The sequence below is a fragment of the Garra rufa genome, chromosome 19 (genome assembly GCF_049309525.1).
Source record: "Garra rufa chromosome 19, GarRuf1.0, whole genome shotgun sequence".
Lineage (NCBI taxonomy): Eukaryota > Metazoa > Chordata > Actinopteri > Cypriniformes > Cyprinidae > Garra > Garra rufa.
In genome coordinates, this window is record NC_133379.1 from 15,118,224 (window position 1) to 15,137,302 (window position 19,079).

Below are 19,079 nucleotides of genomic sequence, written 5' to 3' on the forward strand. Positions count from 1 at the left end.
CCTAAAACTGCTCCATGTTAAAGCAATAAGACTTTACACTCTACACATAAAATTATGATTTTCTGTAAAGATGCTTTGGAATTATGTAAATAGTGCTATACAAATAAATTGGACTTGATTTCTGTGACAATTCACTCACCCTCGTGTCATTCCAAACCAGTATGACATGAAATGGCATCCTTATGCACCATTTCCGAATGCATGCACACAATATTGTATATATTTTATTATTAATTTAATTATTTTTATTTATTTTTTAAGTCAAAATTATGAGATAAAAGTTAAAATTATGATTTAAAAGTCGAAATTATGAGATAAGAAATTGTGAAATTATGACTTAAAAGTCAAAATTATGAGATTAAAGTTAAAATTATGATTTATGTCATAAATACGAGATAAAAAGCCAAAATTATGACTTAAAAACTTTCTAAATCAGAATTATGAGATAAAAAAAAATTTAATTATGAAATTTAAAAGTAAAAATTATGACTTTAAAAGTCGAAATTATGATTTGCTAGCTCACTAATGTAACGATACGTGCTGGACTGACGAGACGAGAGACGAGGTAAACAATTAACATTAATATTTAATATAATCTTCAGATAAACAGGCTGGAACACTCAGGAACAGGCAAGATAATCCACACACTATTCACAACATTTAACGACCGACCTAGAATTCAAGAACCAAACAGACTTATAAAGACAGACTAATTACTAAACACAGGTGACGGTGATCAGGGCTGATGAGGGAAAAACCAAATCACACAGAATCAACAGGGGGAGACAATGGGCAAAACCAAAGACATGAACAGACAGAACTGTGACATTACGCCCCCCTCCGGAAAGGCGCGTCCTCGCGCCGTGGAAAAAAGAAAAAACGAGAGGGGCGGAAAAACCAGGATACCAGAGTCAATGAAGGAGGGGGTTCCGGCGGAGGACGCAACCCCCGGAGGAGGACCAGAACAAAAGTCCAAGTGACAAACCAGACAGTCCAGAGGGGCGACGACGGAGGGAGGAGCCAGGGAGGACATGGGTGGGGCATAAGGCAGGAGGAACCGACCCAGACCGCAGCCATGATGACGGCCCACTGTGGAGCCGACGGAGGGAGGAACCATGGTGGACGAAGGCGTGCCGACTCCATGGGGCCGACCGACAGAGGCGGAGCAGATGGATAAGGAGCCCGACGCGAAGATGGAGAGCCGATGATCCGGGGTGACGCCGAGGATCCGGAGGGCCAAGGTGGAGCAGGCTCTGGCGCCCGAGGCGGAGGCGGAGTCCCGGAGATCCGCGGCGGAGCCGGAGCGACAGAGGATGGAGGCTGTGCCCGCAGGAAGGAGGAGTCCCAAGGAGCCGGTGGGACGGCGCGACGAGGCACAGCCGGAGGAGCAGAGTCCTGAGGAGCCGATGGGGTGACGACTGACCAGGGCGGAGCCGGAAAGACGATGGAGCCCGGTGGAGCTGGTGGATCGACGGGCGACGGTGAAGAGGAGGGCGTCGAGAGCCGTGGTGGAACCGCGGGGTCGAAGGGCCGAGGCGGAGTCCAGGACTCGGAGGCTGGAGGCGGAGCTGAGGAATCCTCCAGCCGAGACGCCGATGGAAGCTGGCAGTCCCGCGGCGAGCCCACTGCACAGGTGGTGGGCTGAGGGTGAGCTGGGGGACTGACTGCTGACCTGGGAGACTTGGGGCGGCTGGGCGGAACCAGCGGGAACTCAGGACTGCTGGGCGGAACCAGCGGGAACTCAGGACGGCTGGGCGGAACCAGCGGGAACTCAGGACGGCTGGGCGGAACCAGCGGGAACTCAGGACGGCTGGGCGGAACCAGCGGGAACTCAGGACGGCTGGGCGGAACCAGCGGGAACTCAGGACGGCTGGGCGGAACCAGCGGGAACTCAGGACGGCTGGGCGGAACCAGCGGGAACTCAGGACGGCTGGGCGGAAGCAGCGGGAACTCAGGACGGCTGGGCGGAACCAGCGGGGACCAGGCAGATTCAGACAGACGAGGGCGGGTGGGAGGGAAGTCTATACAGGTCAGTGGCTCAGAGAAAAAGTCAATTAAGTCACATGAGTTGTCTTGGGCAAGATCCGAGAAGAAGTCTATTAAATCCCCAGAATTAGATCCAAGCTCACCCTCAGCGGTGGTGCAGTGGGCAGGGCTCTCTGTCGCCCTCTCTTGCTCCACGTGACCATCCACCGTCACGGATGTTGATGCCGGCTCTCGCACCTGGTCAGATGGGTCAGGCTCTGTCGCTCTCGGCTCTGGCACTCCATCTGCGGTGGGCTCAGGCTGTAACTCCGCATGTCGGGGTGATGTTTGGCTGGGTTCTGGGTCGTGAGTGGGGTTGACATCCTCCTCGATGACGCCGACAGTCCAGGAAGAGTGGCAGGACGCCAACACCCACTCGATGTAGTCCGGCAGGCTCTCTTGAGGACCCTCCCCGGATAGCAGCGCCTTGGTGGTGGGATTCAGTCCTACGTGATAGTAGATGCATAGGCTGCTATCCGGGAAGTGGGAATGTTCTGCCAGGGAGATGAACTCACGTGTATGGTCCTCAAGAGAGCGTTCCTCCTGCCTCAGGAGGATGAGACGAACAGTAGGGTCCATAATAGATCAAACAATAAAAAACAAAACACTGAGGAAAAAAGACGGAAAATAAACGCAGGGGAAAGTGCCGGGTAAACTTTTTCGGTCGGTCGTTCCTGTAACGATACGTGCTGGACTGACGAGACGAGAGACGAGGTAAACAATTAACATTAGTATTTAATATAATCTTCAGATAAACAGGCTGGAACACTCAGGAACAGGCAAGATAATCCACACACTATTCACAACATTTAACGACCGACCTAGAATTCAAGAACCAAACAGACTTATAAAGACAGACTAATTACTAAACACAGGTGACGGTGATCAGGGCTGATGAGGGAAAAACCAAATCACACAGAATCAACAGGGGGAGACAATGGGCAAAACCAAAGACATGAACAGACAGAACTGTGACAACTAATGCCAATGAGTTTATAAATTAATTAATTAATTAATTTATTTATTTATTTACTCATTTATTCATTCATTTATTTTATCTGTTCATCACATGAAGATAGTATATAGCCACACTGGTTGTTTTGGTAATTCTAAAAACACAGACTGAACAAAATTAAGCATTGCTTAGTTGTGTAAATATTGTCATACTAACAGTTGTCTGAATTTTTGGTTGATTGTAATCCATTACCGTACATACCTTTCTATTAAAGTTTTCTGACATAATCAAGATGAATTTGTTCTGACACAGTTTAACTCTGACTTCTTGTCATATGTTATAACTAGGGCCGGGACTCGATTAAAAAAATTAATCTAATTAATTAGAGGCTTTGTAATTAATTAATCGAAATTAATCGCATTTTAATCGCATATAAATATTTGACCTGAGAACAGTGAGAAGTATGTTTTTTTCATATGGATTTTTAGTACACCATTGAATAATGACTGAATACATAAACTTAAGCAACAAAATATTGTTTATTTTTGTTCAACCAAGTCCAACAGACCAGTGCAATATTGCCATTAACTGTAGCAATAGGATACAGTGTTTCCCATAATGAAAACATTTATTTCAGTGAAAAAATAAATCCAAAACTCTCTATTTTAACATTTTGAACAATAGGGCTTTACAATCTTTTGCTATTTTTTGTTTTTTTAATATATAAATTCTTGTGTTTTAATTTTTAATCAAATGAAAGCATAAACATTTATTTATTTTTAATCAAATGAAAAATAAACCTTTTTAATTTTTGGCAAACAAACAGAGGTTTGCTGTTAAAATCAATAAATAACAATAATCATAGTATTTTTTTCTACAATTAAGTGGGTAATCTTGTTGCTAATCTTGTTACACGCGTACAGTGTAAAAAAACGCGTCTCTGCCATTCTAACATACAGAGGCAAACGGTACATGCAGGATTCATATTAAAACGGTCTTTTTGCATTTCAGTTTTCACCGTTTTCACAGATACTAGTCCATATCGCGATTTGAATTACGTGACAGACCAACTTTTGATTTATGAATCCAAAAATCGACGAATTTACGTGGCATTCCGCGATCCAGTCCGTGTTTTCTTGGAGGAGACATTGTAAACGTGCCCCCCTAAGATAATGGTAGGGGAAACACTGGGATATTTAGAAATATACTAGCCTACATTTCAGAAATTCAGGTACCCTATAGGTAGGTAGACCTTCTGTAAAAGCATTGAGGTGATTCCTGAGGCTCGATGTGCTGCGGTGATATGCGCATTCCTTTGTCTGAACGCTAGTTGGTGCTCCAGTATAATCGGTCCGCCGCTGAAACTCATCCAGTGAGAAACGTTCCGCGGTGCAAAATTAAGTGCGATTAAAATGCGTTAAAAAAAATTAACGCGTTATTTTTGTGTAATTAATTAATCTAAATTAACGCGTTAAAGTCCCGGCCCTAGTTATAACCATTTTCTAAACTATAGTGAATAAACTGTGATAACGTGAGAAATGTTGATGGTGTCTGAATAAATTTTGGTTGTATATTTGACTGATATTTGGTTTGACTGTATATCCCACAATCAACTAATATAATTATATTTAAAAAAAAATGAAAAGGATTTTCATCTTTATTTCTTCTTTTTTATGGATGCAGTTCAAACCAAAAAACATGATTTTTCATGAAAAGCTGCTTTACATTTTCAACACTTGAGTTATAAACAATAGACTCAAAACAGTACTGAAATATAAATGTGACTGGATTGACCACATTTACAGACGTTGAACATCCAGACACTTTGTTAGCAAGCTGCAGCTTTGCTACATCAGACATGTGTCAAAGTGAAACCACACTTATAAGCTGCAAAGCTTCCTTCAGACATTACAGTTTGCAGAGTAGGAAGTAGTTTTCTGCTTTATGTCATATTTTGTCAGTAGCACTAGGGTATAAATGCTATAGCAGAATCTATCTCTTACTTTTATTTTATCATTCATTTTTTTAATTGTTGTGAATTATATATAAAATCTTTTTTATGTAAAATATCTTATTCAGGACAGTACTAAATAAAATAAAAAAACAGCAAGGATTTTGTTTAATCCCTCTTATTTTGTAAAATAATGAACATTTTGCAGATTCTGTAAGGTATATGTAAACTTCTGACATCAACTGTATATCATCATACTGTCTAACAAAAAAAAGTCATACAGGTTAGGAAATTATGACATAAGTAATAATTATGAGATAAAAAGTCGAAATTATGAGATAAAAAGTCGAAATTATGATTTACTAAATCGAAATTATGATTTACTAAATCGAAATTATGATTTACTAAATTGAAATTATGAGATCAAAATGATGATTAATTTAGGTCAAAATGATGACTTATTTAAGTCATAAATATGAGATAAAAAGTTGAAATTATGATTTAAAAAGTCAAAATTATGACTTAACTATATCATATAGTTAATTATGACTTAAGTCATAATTACGAGATAAAAAGTCAAAATTATGACTTAAATTGAAATTATGAGATAAAAAAATCTAAATTATGACTTAAGTCATAAATACTAGATCGAAAGTCGAAATGTCTTTAAAAATCGAATTATGACTTAAAAAGTTGAAATTATGACTTAAGTCTAAATATGAAATAAAAAAGATGAAAATGATGAATAAAAAGTCGAAATGATGACTTACTAAATCGAAATTATGAGATAAAAGTCAAAATTATGACTTAAGTTATAAATACGAGATAAAAAGTTGAAATTATGACTTAAAAAGTAAATTATGACTTAAGTATAAATTATGAAATACAAAATCGAAATTATGACTTAAATTTAAATTATGAGATACAAAATCGAAATTATGAGATAAAAAGTTATTTAAAAAGTCATAATTACGAGATAAAGTCATAATTATGACTAAAGTCATAATTACGAGAAAAAAAGTCAAATTTATGACTTAACTAAGTCATAATTACGAGATAAAAAGTTAAAATTATGACTTAAGTCGAAATCATGAGATAAAAAGTTGAAATTAGGACTTGATGTCTAAATTTTGAGATTAAAAAAATCTAAATTATGAATAAAAAATCGAAATTGTTACTTTATCAATTGAAATTATGCTTTGCTGGCTCACTGATACCAATGTGTTTATAATGTCATTAAGTCAATTTTGACTTGTAAAATTTTTTACTTTTTATCTTGTAATGACTTTTAAAGATTTCGATTTAGTTAATCATAATTAGGATTTATCTCGTACTTATGACTTAAGGCAAGATATTTTTTCTTTTCTAGCGAAAATGGGCTTTCATAGACATGGGAGTGAGTTTCATTTTTTAGTGAACTTTTCCTTTAAACCATTAGTGATAAACATATCAACAATGAAGCTGATGAGGGTAATGATGGAGAAACCAGCTCACCATCCGTGTCCTCTCATCTTCCAGGTTCTGTAAGACTCCAGCAAACTCCTGCAGTGATTTGGCTTTGAAAAAAAAAAAGAAATAAGACCAGTGATCACACACAACATCTTAACCATTTTAGCTTAATTTGCACCTACAAGCAATGAAGTCAGATATTTGTCATTTTATAAGATTTCAGGCAATTGTTATGCAAAACTGAGCCAAGAGCAACACTTTTCACAACACAACTCGGCCAAATTGCGCAATCAAGTTTGTGTTTAACATACATAAGCCTGCGTGACAACTAGGTGACAACCCAGAGCTGGCATGTGTTTAGTGCTATTACAAAAAAACAGCGGCCAAATACCTTCTAAACAAATTCTGCAACGACTGTGTTTAACACCTATGACTAAAAAAAAGATAATCTAGGTGAGGAAAAAAACTGTGAAGTGTCTTGTGCAAGAAAGACCCAACATCCTTTGTTTTGTTTTTGTACTTTTGCATACTTTTAAAAAGAGTACTTGTTACAAAAATAATATAAGTTTTTAAAGAATACACATATGCGGACTGAATGTAATGTTTTTAGACATCAATTGCATGTTATTTAGTGAATATGTAGTTTATAATAATAGTTTAAATTAATATTAAATTAAATGCATTTAGTTGAATTTAAGACTGCTTTCTGGCCCATTTAAGTAGAGCTTAAAGGAGTAAGTTAGTTCACTTCCAGAACAAAAATGTACAGATAATTTACTCATCCCCTTGTCTTCCAAGATGCTCATGTCTTTCTTTCCTCGGTTGATAAGAAATTATGTTTCTTGAGGAAAACATTTCAGGTTTTTTTCTGGTTCAAGACAGTTAGGGTATGTCAAAATACTCCCCTCTCATTTTCTTCCCCAACTTCAAAATCATCCTACATCGCTGCAGAAGTACAGACCCAGTGTTTACAAAGTGAACATTTAAAGAATATCAAACGCACTTTACAAAAAAAAAAAAAAGGTAAAACAGAGATGTAGGACGATTTTGAAGTTGAAGAAGAAAACGAGATGGGAGTTATTTTACATACCCTAACTGTATTGCCGTATTACACAGACTAGGGAAGCACATTGCAGAGACGAGACAAAACCAGCTTTTGAGGTTAAAAAGTTTACAAATGGCAAATCGTTTCGCTAGTTAAGACCCTTCCTTCTCGCTTGGGATCGTTTAGACTCTTTGAAGCTGCATTTAAACTGCATTTTGGAAGTTCAAACTTGGGGGCACCATTGAAGTCCACCGTATGGAGAAAGTCCTGAAATGTTTTCCTTGTAATTTCTTTACAACTGAAGAAAGAAAGACATGAACATCTTGGATGACAAAGGGGTGAGCAAATTATCTGTAAATTTTTGTTCTGGAAGTGAACTAATCTTTAAGTACATCTTTATATGCAATTGTATAAATCTTTTAAAAATATTATTAAGGTGTACTGTTAAATGTACTGACAAGCATTTATGGTAAACTAAACTAGTTTCATTAATATTTTATTATCTGCAAGTGCATTTTTTAAAAAACACACATTTAGGATTTGAAGTACACCACAAGTGCACACTTAATACTATTAAGTGCGCTTTATTATTGTTGTATTAAAATGCTGCTATGCTTAGTCCAATTATACTAAAGCCATGATTATATACAACTGATGACATACAGTATCTCACAAAAGTGAGTACACCCCTCATATTTTAGCAACCATTTCAGTATATCTTTTCAAGGGACAATATTATAGAAATGAAACGTGGATATATTTTAGAGTAGTCAATGTGCAGCTTGTATAGCGGTATAGATTTGCTGTCCCCTGAAAATTACTCAACATACAGCCATTATTGTCAAAATAGCAGGCAGAATTGGAATTGACCCGAGCTGCAAAGCTTGTTGCTGGGATCCTCTTCCACTCCTTTATAATGACATCATGGAGCTGCTGGACGTTAGACACATGGTGCTTCTGCACCTTCCACTTGAAGATTCCCCACATGCTTAATAGAGTTCAGGTCTGGAGATATACTTGGCCACTCCATCACCTTCAGCTTCCTCAGCAAGGCAGTTGTCATCTTGGTGGTGTGTTTGAGGTTGTTATCAAGTTGGAAAACTGCCGTTCGGCCTAGTTACTGGAGGGAAGGCATCATGTTCTGCTTCAGAATGTACAGTGCATAATGGAACTCATGTTTTCCTCAATGAACTGCAGCTCCCCAGAACCAGCAGCACTCATGCAGCCCCAGACCATGATGCTACCACCACCATGCTGGACCGTAGGGAAGACACAATTTTCTTGGTACTCATCACCAGGGCATCGCCACACATGCTGGACACCATCTGAGCCAAACAAGTTTATCTTATAGTCTCATTAAACCACAGGACATGGTTGCAGTAATTCATGCTCTTGGACAGGCTGTCTTCAGCAAACTGTTTGTGGGCTTTCTTGTGAGCCAGCTTCAGATGAAGCTTCCTTCTGGGATGACGCCTATGCAAACCAACTTGTTGCAGTGTGCGGCATATGGTCTGAGCACTGACAAGCTGACCTTTTACTTCTGCAACCTTTAAAGCAATGCTGGCAGCACTCATGCATCTGTTTTTCGAAGCCAAGTTCTGCACCTGACGCACAGAACGAGTGCTCAACTTCGTTGATCGACCCTTGAAAGGCCTGTTCTGAATAGAACCCATCTTGGAAAACCTCCGTATGACCACTGTACTGTATCCTAGTTTCAGGGTGTTTCTGAACCTCTAATAGTCTTGGCCATCTTTGTGGAGAGCAAAAAATCTAATTCTCAAATCCTCAGAGTTCTTTGCCATGAGATGCCATGTTGAACATCCAGTGGTCAGTATGAGAGAATTGTACTTAAAGCACCTAATTTTAACTGCTCTAATACAAGATACACAACTTTGTATGGTTCTGTCAAGCAGACAAAAACATAAACATGATGAATAGGACATGTGGCTTTGCAGGGTTAAACAACATATTGATGTTATCACTAAGGGTGTACTCACGTTTGTTGCCAGCTATTTTGACAATAATGGCTGGATGTTATTTTCAGAGAACACTAAATCTATACAGCTATACAAGCTGCACCTTGACTACTCTAAAATATATCTAAGTTCCATTTCTAAAGTATTGTCCCTTGAGAAGATATACTAAAATGGTGGCTGAAATGTGAGGGATGTACTCACTTTTGTGAAATACTGTACATATCATGCATGAAAAAGCACATTCTCCAAATAGGCAGCTAACTTATCAAAACTCTCAACCTCAGACAGTAGATGCATTACTAAGAAAACTTCCAGATGTAATAAAGTTTTCATGTTCGACTACATAAGGAACAAGGTCAACAGCGTAAAAGACTACAGGACTGCAAGGCTGCATTTGAAGACGAGATCAGAAAAAAGGCAAGTCAATACATGTTCCGTCTCCAGATTCAGCCAAGCAGGATTTCAGCTAAGTTTCCATGTAAGGTGCCAGGACTTACAGAAAGCCACAAAAATTCCCACAGGTTCCAACACTTAAGCCTTTGATGCCACACCATCAAGAGGAATTATAGCAAATACATAAAAGTTGAGCTGAAAGCTTGGTTTAATTGTGGCATAGTAGGGGCTAAATGAAACGGTCGTGTGGACGGCGCTCAGTAAAACCTGTCTTTTTGAGTTAAAAGCTTGTAATGAATATATTGCGCAAGACCTGGAGTGGGATCAGATGGCCAGGGATCAATTTGTACTCAAGCGATTCACTTCAGAGAAACAATGACGAAACTGGTGCTTTATGGTTGAGTTTAAATGCTTTGTCATTTGTATGACAGCATACACTGAACAACATTTTTGGGTTTAAAACTGATGTATACATTTTGTTTCTTCCATTACACTGACTAAGGAACAGCAAACATTCAAAAGAAACACTGTCGTGATCTTACCAATGCATATCTCATCATCTGTTTCTGCATCGCCAATGCACTGGAATTTAAACTCGTTCAGCGACTCCGCAAACTTCCTTTTCGCAGTAGACAAATCTGTAAAAGATGTGACAAGATGTGTTAAAATTTCACCGACATGAATAGCAAAGGTGGCAAAACCACAAGGCATCAGTCAGAAAACAAGAGAACATGTACTGCGCTTTGGAAACTTTGTGGTGTCTGGGCCTTTCAAGACATACGACTGACAAAGTGAGTGAGAGTTCAGTGAGGGAATGAGAAAAAGAGTCTGCAAGGGGGAAAATATCCAAAAGAAAGACAGAATGAGCCCAATAGTCCCTAAAAATAAACACTGTTTGTCATGGAATGAGAATTTTGGCTGGTCAAATCAGATTATAAATCGAAGGCAGACCCCTTGGTTTTAGATTGTCATAACTTTGGAAAAAAATCTTCATTGAATAACAAACAAATGAAAAACTTGGACGAAAGTGAGCCGAGCTGGATGTCAACCTCTTGTTTGCACTTTTTAGTTTGAGGTACATAGCATTTACTGTACTTTAATAAGAATTCATAATACTTGGAAATTGCAAACCAGTTCGATAGACTCTGTATCTACAGAAATCAATATGATTGATTAGTCATTAAGATCAGTTGAATTAAATGGCATGCAAATGTATTAAACTGAATGGGAAGCCATGCAATTGGATAGTTTGATAGTAGAATATTGGCTGTTTATTAGTACTTATAAAGCACATATTAATGCCTTGTTCTGACCATACTTTAGATCCCTTAGTCTTACCCCATACCTAAACCTAACAACTACCTTACTAACTAATAATGGAAATTGGTCTCCAAACTAAATGTACAGTATATAGATGTAACACACATTATGTGTAGCGGAAAGGATACTTTGTAATTTTGTGTACTGAACTAACAATTAAAAACATGCTAAAATTTTTATTTTTACTAAACGTTTAGATAATGTACCACTTACTTTAGAAAATAATAACGAAGCAAAAATACTACTACTAATAATAATGATACAATGTAATATTCCTATAGCTCTTTTAAGTGATTTGGCATTGTAGCACTTTTTAAAAGGATTATTCTCAGTGACATGAGCCAAACTTGCTGTATGTGATTGTCAAAGTGTCAAAATCAAAAGCACATTATGGGCAAACGTAATTCCCTGTGTGTAAACTCGCTCCAATACAAATGACACAAGTGATACCATTGATAATTGACTCAAGGGCAAGTCTGCCAGCGTACAAATACATTATTCTTTTTTTTCAGGACACGCATTTACTTCTTGTGAAACATACTGACCCAATTTTGTATGGAAAGAACTATGATTCTATTTGGCAATGGCTTGCTTTGGCTTACCATACTAGCAGGTTACAAGACATTTTACAATGCATGAAGAAAACTGTAAAATAGTTCAATCTGCAACAATCTCTACTAACAAAATTCACACCAATAAGTTCATTTATGGCAGAAAAATACTACAGCTTTGGTATCAATAATCATTTAATTTTACTAGAACTGGGATCAACTGCTAATAGGACAGGGTTTTGACGCAAACTTCATGATTCAATCTGATTCTGATTCACAGATTTTATTCTATTTGATTTGATTTGATAGTGATTATTTTGTATATATAGCAGGTACAGTACATGCCAAATTTTCTCAAGGAAAAACATCTCTCATATAATGCTGTAAAATAAATATGAGAGTCAATTGGTACTACATTACTATAATATTGAAGGTTAAAATTAACTGTATACAAAGCGTTTGTATTAGGGCTGTCAAATGATTAAAATTTTTAATCAGATTAATCAGACTTTTTAGTGGATTAATCATGATTAATCACTATTTGCAACTACACCTGAATACTAACCTTTTTTTTTTTTTTTTACTAAAATGCATACCAAAAAATAAATAACAGGACACATACATAATTTTCATATTTTCATATTAGGCTATGTCAGGGACGGCATCGGGCCTGTTTTAGGCTACTCCTTATTTTTTATATTTTGGACATCCATGTCGCGCTGGTGGAAACAACACAATACTTTCGTTTTTCCTTTCGAGACGGCTCGGATGGCGCAACTGGAAGAGATCCGCGTTCAATCGCATGCATTAGGCTGAAACTTGCCACAAAATACCGGCAAAAATAAATAATAAATGTGTCGGGGAAAGAGTAAGGACATATCTGAATTATTTATTAATAAAGTGTATTCTGTCGCAAAGAAAGATTCTGCAATCTCATTTTGGACGCGCCTTGAGAGAGAAATGTATCGTTAAGGATTACATAATAAACAAGTTTTTCTTTGCGATTTGTTTTATTTCGTTAAGTAATAATTTAAAGCTTTCTATAGATATGTTTATCATGTCTGTGAGGCATGCATTTAGCTTTATTTTTGTTAAGCACGCCTGTTCAAGAACGAGACAGCAGAAAGCGCATCATTTTTGTTTTCTTTATTTTATAAAAACACTGCAACGTTTTTTGATGTAGCCTACTATTACTCTTTGTGAGCAAAAATGACGGATAATTTTAAATTGCTTCCACTGAAAAAATGCAAATGATTGAGCTGGTGCCTAGATGACCTGCAAAGCGGCTTTATTTTCCACTCTCCGCATAAACTATGCGCCTAATCGCGCACATTTACCTTTGACGTTTAAACTATACTTGAACTGTTTTATATCTATAGATTTTATTTTAGGCAAGTCGTGATGATTTGAGAAGGCAAACTGATCAAACAGACTATGATCAGATATGATCTTCCGCTGGACGCTGTTCGTTAAAAAAACAAAAAACTTAGGCCTATATTTAACGAACAAAAAATGCTCCAAACTTTTTTCTAAATTAACTAAATAAAAACGAAACTAAATAGGCTATATACACTTTGCCATTGCATACAAAATTGAACTATAAGGGGGTAATTCCCAAAACATAAGAAAAACGAAAGTTCCATACAAATTCTGAATGGATTATGGCATGGAAAGTGCAAAGCGCGCTCCCTTTATTCTCACTAAAAGCGTCACAAATCTTAGTTCATAGAGATCTCACAACGTTCCGTTATAATCAATAAAGCTTTCTAAGCTACACAATGAATCTTTTATTTACATCGCGTCTACACTTAGTCATGAGATGAACAACGCTGGATTGTTTGCCAGATCTTCAATTGGTTTGCTTTCGTTTGAGGGTATATAGCACTGTCTTCCTCAGTAGAACCGGGCCTAAGCTAGGCTAACCACTCCAGTTGCAGAAGGGCTGTCGCCGATGCTTGTAGGTTAACTGCGTGAAATGCGTTAAAAAAATTGACGTAATTAACAACAACAAAATAATTAACGCCGTTAACGCGTTATTTTTGACAGCCCTAGTCTGTATACAAACGCTAAAAAAAATTCTGCGGTAAATGTGACATTACATGAAATATGGTTTACAAACTGTTGTATATTGAGGTATTTCTGTGGTTGAAACACAGATTGAGTGATTACATGACAGGATACAGACTTCGGTAAGTTTACTCTTACTTTTAACATTCTTTCTGACATTTATTCATGTTTATTTTGTGCTATAACTTGTATTAAAGTGGAGGAGATGATTAGTTTATGTGCGCTTAGTTTGCGCTGCTACTTCTCGTGAAGGGAGGTGCACAGAATCTGAAATCTGATACTTTGTTTCATATCAAAATTAACAAAGCACAACGCTGTCTTTTATTCTGATAGAGGGAAATAATATACAATTCTAATTTCAACAATATTTCTTCTTCAGTCACTGTTTTTTAAATAAAATAAGTATGAGCTGTACACAAAGTGACCAACATTTGGTTTTCAACCACTGAAAACGGGTAACATTCAACAATCTATACATGGAGCCTCATTGAGATTTCCATATCTCTGGGACTGAACGATGTAGAGTCTTGAAAAGTAAGATTCTAAAAGAAAAGTTTATAAAGAATTAGAATCTAAAATCATATTGTAATATCTTTAATACTTCTTAAGTTACAGGAACTCAAATGTTGGGAAAAGAATATGTATGGCACTCAGACTGGTATGTTCAATGCGGTTGTCTTGACAGAAAGAAACAAGATACATCTCTAGTTTTAACATTATTTGTTTTTCAGACATTCCTCTTTAAAAGAAAATATTGATTGTATTTTTTCAAACTGACCAACATTTGGTTTTTGACCACTGAAAATGTGTACATTTTAAGGATTTACTCCTGAAGCCATATTGAAATTCCAATCTCTAGAACCAAATCTTATAGGGTGTTAAAAATAAAGATGCCAAAAGTAAAGTTTATTAAGACCCAATATCTAAAAGGGCATTCAATTATCTTTAATATTTCTTGAGCTAGAGGCATGCAAACTTTGGAGAAAAACTTGAAAAGTTCCCCATTTTTGAATGGTCACAATTGGCACATAATGCAACAAAGATTGCTAAAGTCAACAGATTTTACTAATAGAACTACCAATCTCTGTGTAAGAATAAGATAATGATGCTGCCATCTTTCTGAAGTCATATCTACCCCGCTATAACTTGACTCTGAATCTAAGGTGAAAATTGCCATTTTGACCCCCATCTATAAAATAGTGGAGTAAATATTCATCCATGACGTTTAATATTTTGGCTATCACTACACATGTCTATCTTTCCTCAAAATATTGGCAAAATCAAAAATTTGAGCCAGGGAAGTTTTTGAAATTTGACCCTATTGCGATTTATTGGATGGGTGGCATGCTACAATATTCCGTTTATTAATTGAAAACAGGCTAGACTAATTGATTCTTGGGATGTAGGAATTAATATTGTTCTGTAAAATAAGAATCAGCCCTAACTGCTAATATATGTGTGAGAATTCCTCACAACAAGCTTCCATTTGTCATCTACGCACGCAGTTATTTTGGCACTCGGAAATCCAAGAATGGATTGTTGATTAGTGACCACCGCTAAAAATAGGCAGCTTCTATTGACATCCACATTTGTCAACATGCCCTCTAAGAACATAGAATTACTCAAAATGTTTCTCCTCCAGAGCAACGTAAATTTCCTTTACATTTTAGAGGCCTTTATTTAGCTAAAATAACAATTGTCATGTCATAAAAAGTCAATGTAGATTTGATATAATGTTTGATTTTTCCTGCATGCTGGGTGCAGAACATTCTTTTTGGTCGCACCACATAACTTTGATTTGATTCCTTTTCCAGAATCATATCACTTTAAAGGTGCCATAGAATGGAAATCTGTATTTACCTTGGCATAGTTGAATAATAACAGTTCAGTACATGGACATGACATACTGTGAGTCTCAAACACCATAGTTCCCTCCTTCTTATATAAATCTAGTGTTTGCAAAAGACCACTAAAAAAGAGGTCAGTTCCAACAAAACACAGACTATTACGTAAGAGTCACGATCATTAATAGTTACGCCCCCAACATTTGCATCGCCCAATCATCAGAAGTTCTGCAGGTAGGCTATTGTAAAAAAAAAAAAAAAAAAAAAAAAAATATTGAGGACAATAGTGAAAATGGCGGGAATAAATGTTATGTTCCAGGTTGTGCAGGGGATGTTAATTGCAGGGATGGCATGGAAAACAAATAATGTGTTCTAATAAAATAAGGCGAAACACTAAAGGGACATGGTTAGCTTCTTGCTAGCGGTAGTCTGTTACATTGAAGCACATAGGAGTAAGGAGAGATGACTGTGGGCGATGGTGAATGATTTGCAGATCCTGATCACCGCTGACAGCATCTAAACTTGTCAAATGTGCTAAGTACTGCTGCTGTAATATAGCGTTACACAGAGCACATGCGAGGCAAATCTAAAAAGTGAAAGTAAAATGATTGTGCAGTTTCAATGCCCCGCATATTAATAGCGGCTCGAGCTCCTTAATTAAATATATAAATTTTTCTCCATGTGTTTCCTTCCTGTTGTGTAAACTATTGAAATGAGCCACTCTGAGAAACAGCCAATCAGAGAAAAGCTCATTATTATTATTCATGAACCTTCCAAATAAGGTAATAACAGACCATTTAATTCTAGGGACAAATCCTAGGGTTGTAAATGGACCTGTAAAACCATTTCTGGAGAATTTTTGCCCTTTCCTATGCCATATAACTTCTATGTAGATATCAGAAAACAATTTAAAATATTGTATCAATGCATTCTATGGCACCTTTAATAAGTCTTTTTTGTCTTAAAAAGCATCTGTTTATTTATTCATTCATTCATTTCTTTTTTGAAGTTTACACACAGAAAAAAAAATCACTAACCCAAACTCTAACTGAACCCAGTTGATGATAGTAGGAGTATTTCATAGACACATGGAACAATAACATGCAACTAAATACAGCTGTTACTCCCAAAACTTGCTGTTTACGTGTGCACAGCGACAATCAGATGTTGAAGTGAGTAAATGGAAACACTTGAAGTATGTAATCTGCTTTTGTTTCAAAAGTTTCCTGCTCTGGGATGAGACAGAGCGCTGCTGGTGTGGAACGGATACCAGCTGCTGTCTGCAGGGAGCTCGCATTTACGTGAGGGAGGATCGGCCCTCCCAAATCCTTCATCATCATTCTCATCAACTTTTTTTTAGATGTTCCTGAACATGTGCTTTTTCTGTGGCAGTGGAATGAGAATCATTAGAATGAGATACAATTGACTTCATTACTAATGAATGAATCTTACAAAGACCCACAGCTGTCTTTACATCTAGTATACAATGATAACTACATTTTTAAAGTCACAGTTCACCTAAAAATGAAAATGAAAAATGCTGTCCATAATTGCTCACCCTCATGTCATTCCAAACCCGTCAGAACACAAATTAAGACATTCTTGATCAAATCAGAGAGCTTTCTGACCCTGCATAAACAGCCACACAACGTTTTATTGACATCATTTTCATTTGTAGGTAAACTATCCCTTTAAAGCAACACCAAAGAACTTCACTCCCTCTACAGGTTGGAAGCGGAATTGTCCAAAACCGCTGTTGTAAATAATTGAACCCTACCGTCGCGTCACATGCACGTTATTTGTTTGGAGGCTATCCAGGACTGGCTTTGGAAATAAAGATGTCCAGTGAGAAGGTAGAGTATGTTGCATGACTTTATGAAAACAAAATAAAACATAATAATGACATTGTTTGCTATTTTTTTTTTTCCGTAAAGCAAGTCGCATTTGTAGTCTCATTTGAACTACAAAACCGCTACCCGACGACCCAAACTTACATAGTGCTGTTATGGCCGATAGAGGGTCGCAAAGCGAATACGAAAGTGCCATTTCACCCTGTTATGAGTTGATGAACCACTGACACGAGTTCGGAAACATTATTTTAAGGTAAAAAAAAAAAAAACTATTTAGTGTTGCCTTTTATGTTTTGCCCTCCATTAATAAGCTTCATTGTAGTTCGATATTAGCGAACTGCTTTATAAAAAGCATAGCTTTAAACCTGAAATTACAGTGTAGTAAACTACAGATTGATCTCAGCATATTTCTCATGCTACTTAACAGATGCAACGGTCTGCAAGGTAACCTGGAAGTGTTTTGGAATGCTAACAGAAAGATGTCATGAACAGAGTTGTGGCTGAGGTCCAGGAGCACATAACTCAGCTTCAGCCAAGTGAAGGAGTGCAATTCGCCTCTAACGACCATTACAGCAGACACTTAGCAGTCACTTTGTACAAACCACTAGCTCTGTTAAACGCATGCTGCATGGCTGTTACGCATTCACAAACTAGATGCCATATACTTTAATCACAAACCTAAAAATCATTGTCTGAAGGAGATCTGTTTGTATTTTGTAACACACGACACACTTTGTTATTTGCAAATGATTTAAATTAAAATATATTGTAGGTTAGGCTGCCACCTAAAAGCCTATTTTCTGCAAGCAGAGTTTGTATCTAACAATTGTGACTTTTTTTCAGAATTGCAAGTATATCTCATAATTCTGACTTATAACATGCAATTGCAAATTTTGAAAGTTTAATTTTGAGTTTATTTCTCAGAAATGCAAGCTCATATCACGCAATTCGGACTTTGTTACTCGCGATTGCAAGTTTACATCATTCTGAGAAAAAAATCTGAATTGTGAGTTTATATCTCGCAATGCTGACTTTATTTTTTAGAATTACGACCTTATTTCTCAGAATTGTGAGTTTATATTATGCAATTCAGTCTTTGTAACTCATAATTTGAGGATTTATATCATGCAATTCCTACTTTATAACCTGCAATAGGGAGTTTATATCATTCTGAGAAAAGAAATTATTTGTGACTTTATTTCTCTTATTTTTTATTAATTTTTCTCAGAATTGTGAGTTTGTATCTAGCAAATGGGACTTTTTTTCAGAATTGCAAGTATATCTCATAATTCTGACTTATAACATGCAATTGCAAATTTTGAAATCTAAATTTTGTGTTTATTTCTCAGAATTGCAAGCTTATATCATGCAGTTCAGACTTTGTTACTCGCAACTGCAAAGTTATATAATTGAGAAAAAACTGAATTGTGAGTTTAAATCTCGCAATTCTGACTTTATTTTCTAGAATTGCGACCTTATTTCTCATAATTTTGAGTGTGTATCACGCAGTTCTGACTCACAATTGCAAGTTTATATCATTCTGAGAAAAAAAACTCAAAACTGTGACTTTATTTCTCAGAATTGTGAGTTTATATCACGCAATTCAGTCTTTGTAACTCACTATTGTGAGTTTACATAGTTTCTGAGACAAAA

General features: G+C 36.8%; 1 protein-coding gene across 3 annotated transcripts in view; it reads right to left on the reverse strand.

The window, feature by feature from the left end:
- The window catches only part of LOC141292217 (rho GTPase-activating protein 26-like), a 140,233-nt gene that overhangs the window by 75,383 nt on the left and 45,771 nt on the right, over nt 1-19,079 (reverse strand). For all 3 annotated transcript variants that reach the window (XM_073824191.1, XM_073824192.1, XM_073824190.1), the window contains exons 2-3: nt 10,337-10,432; nt 6,426-6,487 (exon numbers count right to left, since the gene is read on the reverse strand). In XM_073824191.1, the coding sequence (XP_073680292.1) occupies nt 6,426-6,487; nt 10,337-10,432 (158 nt within the window). The remainder of the gene's footprint in view (nt 1-6,425; nt 6,488-10,336; nt 10,433-19,079) is intronic.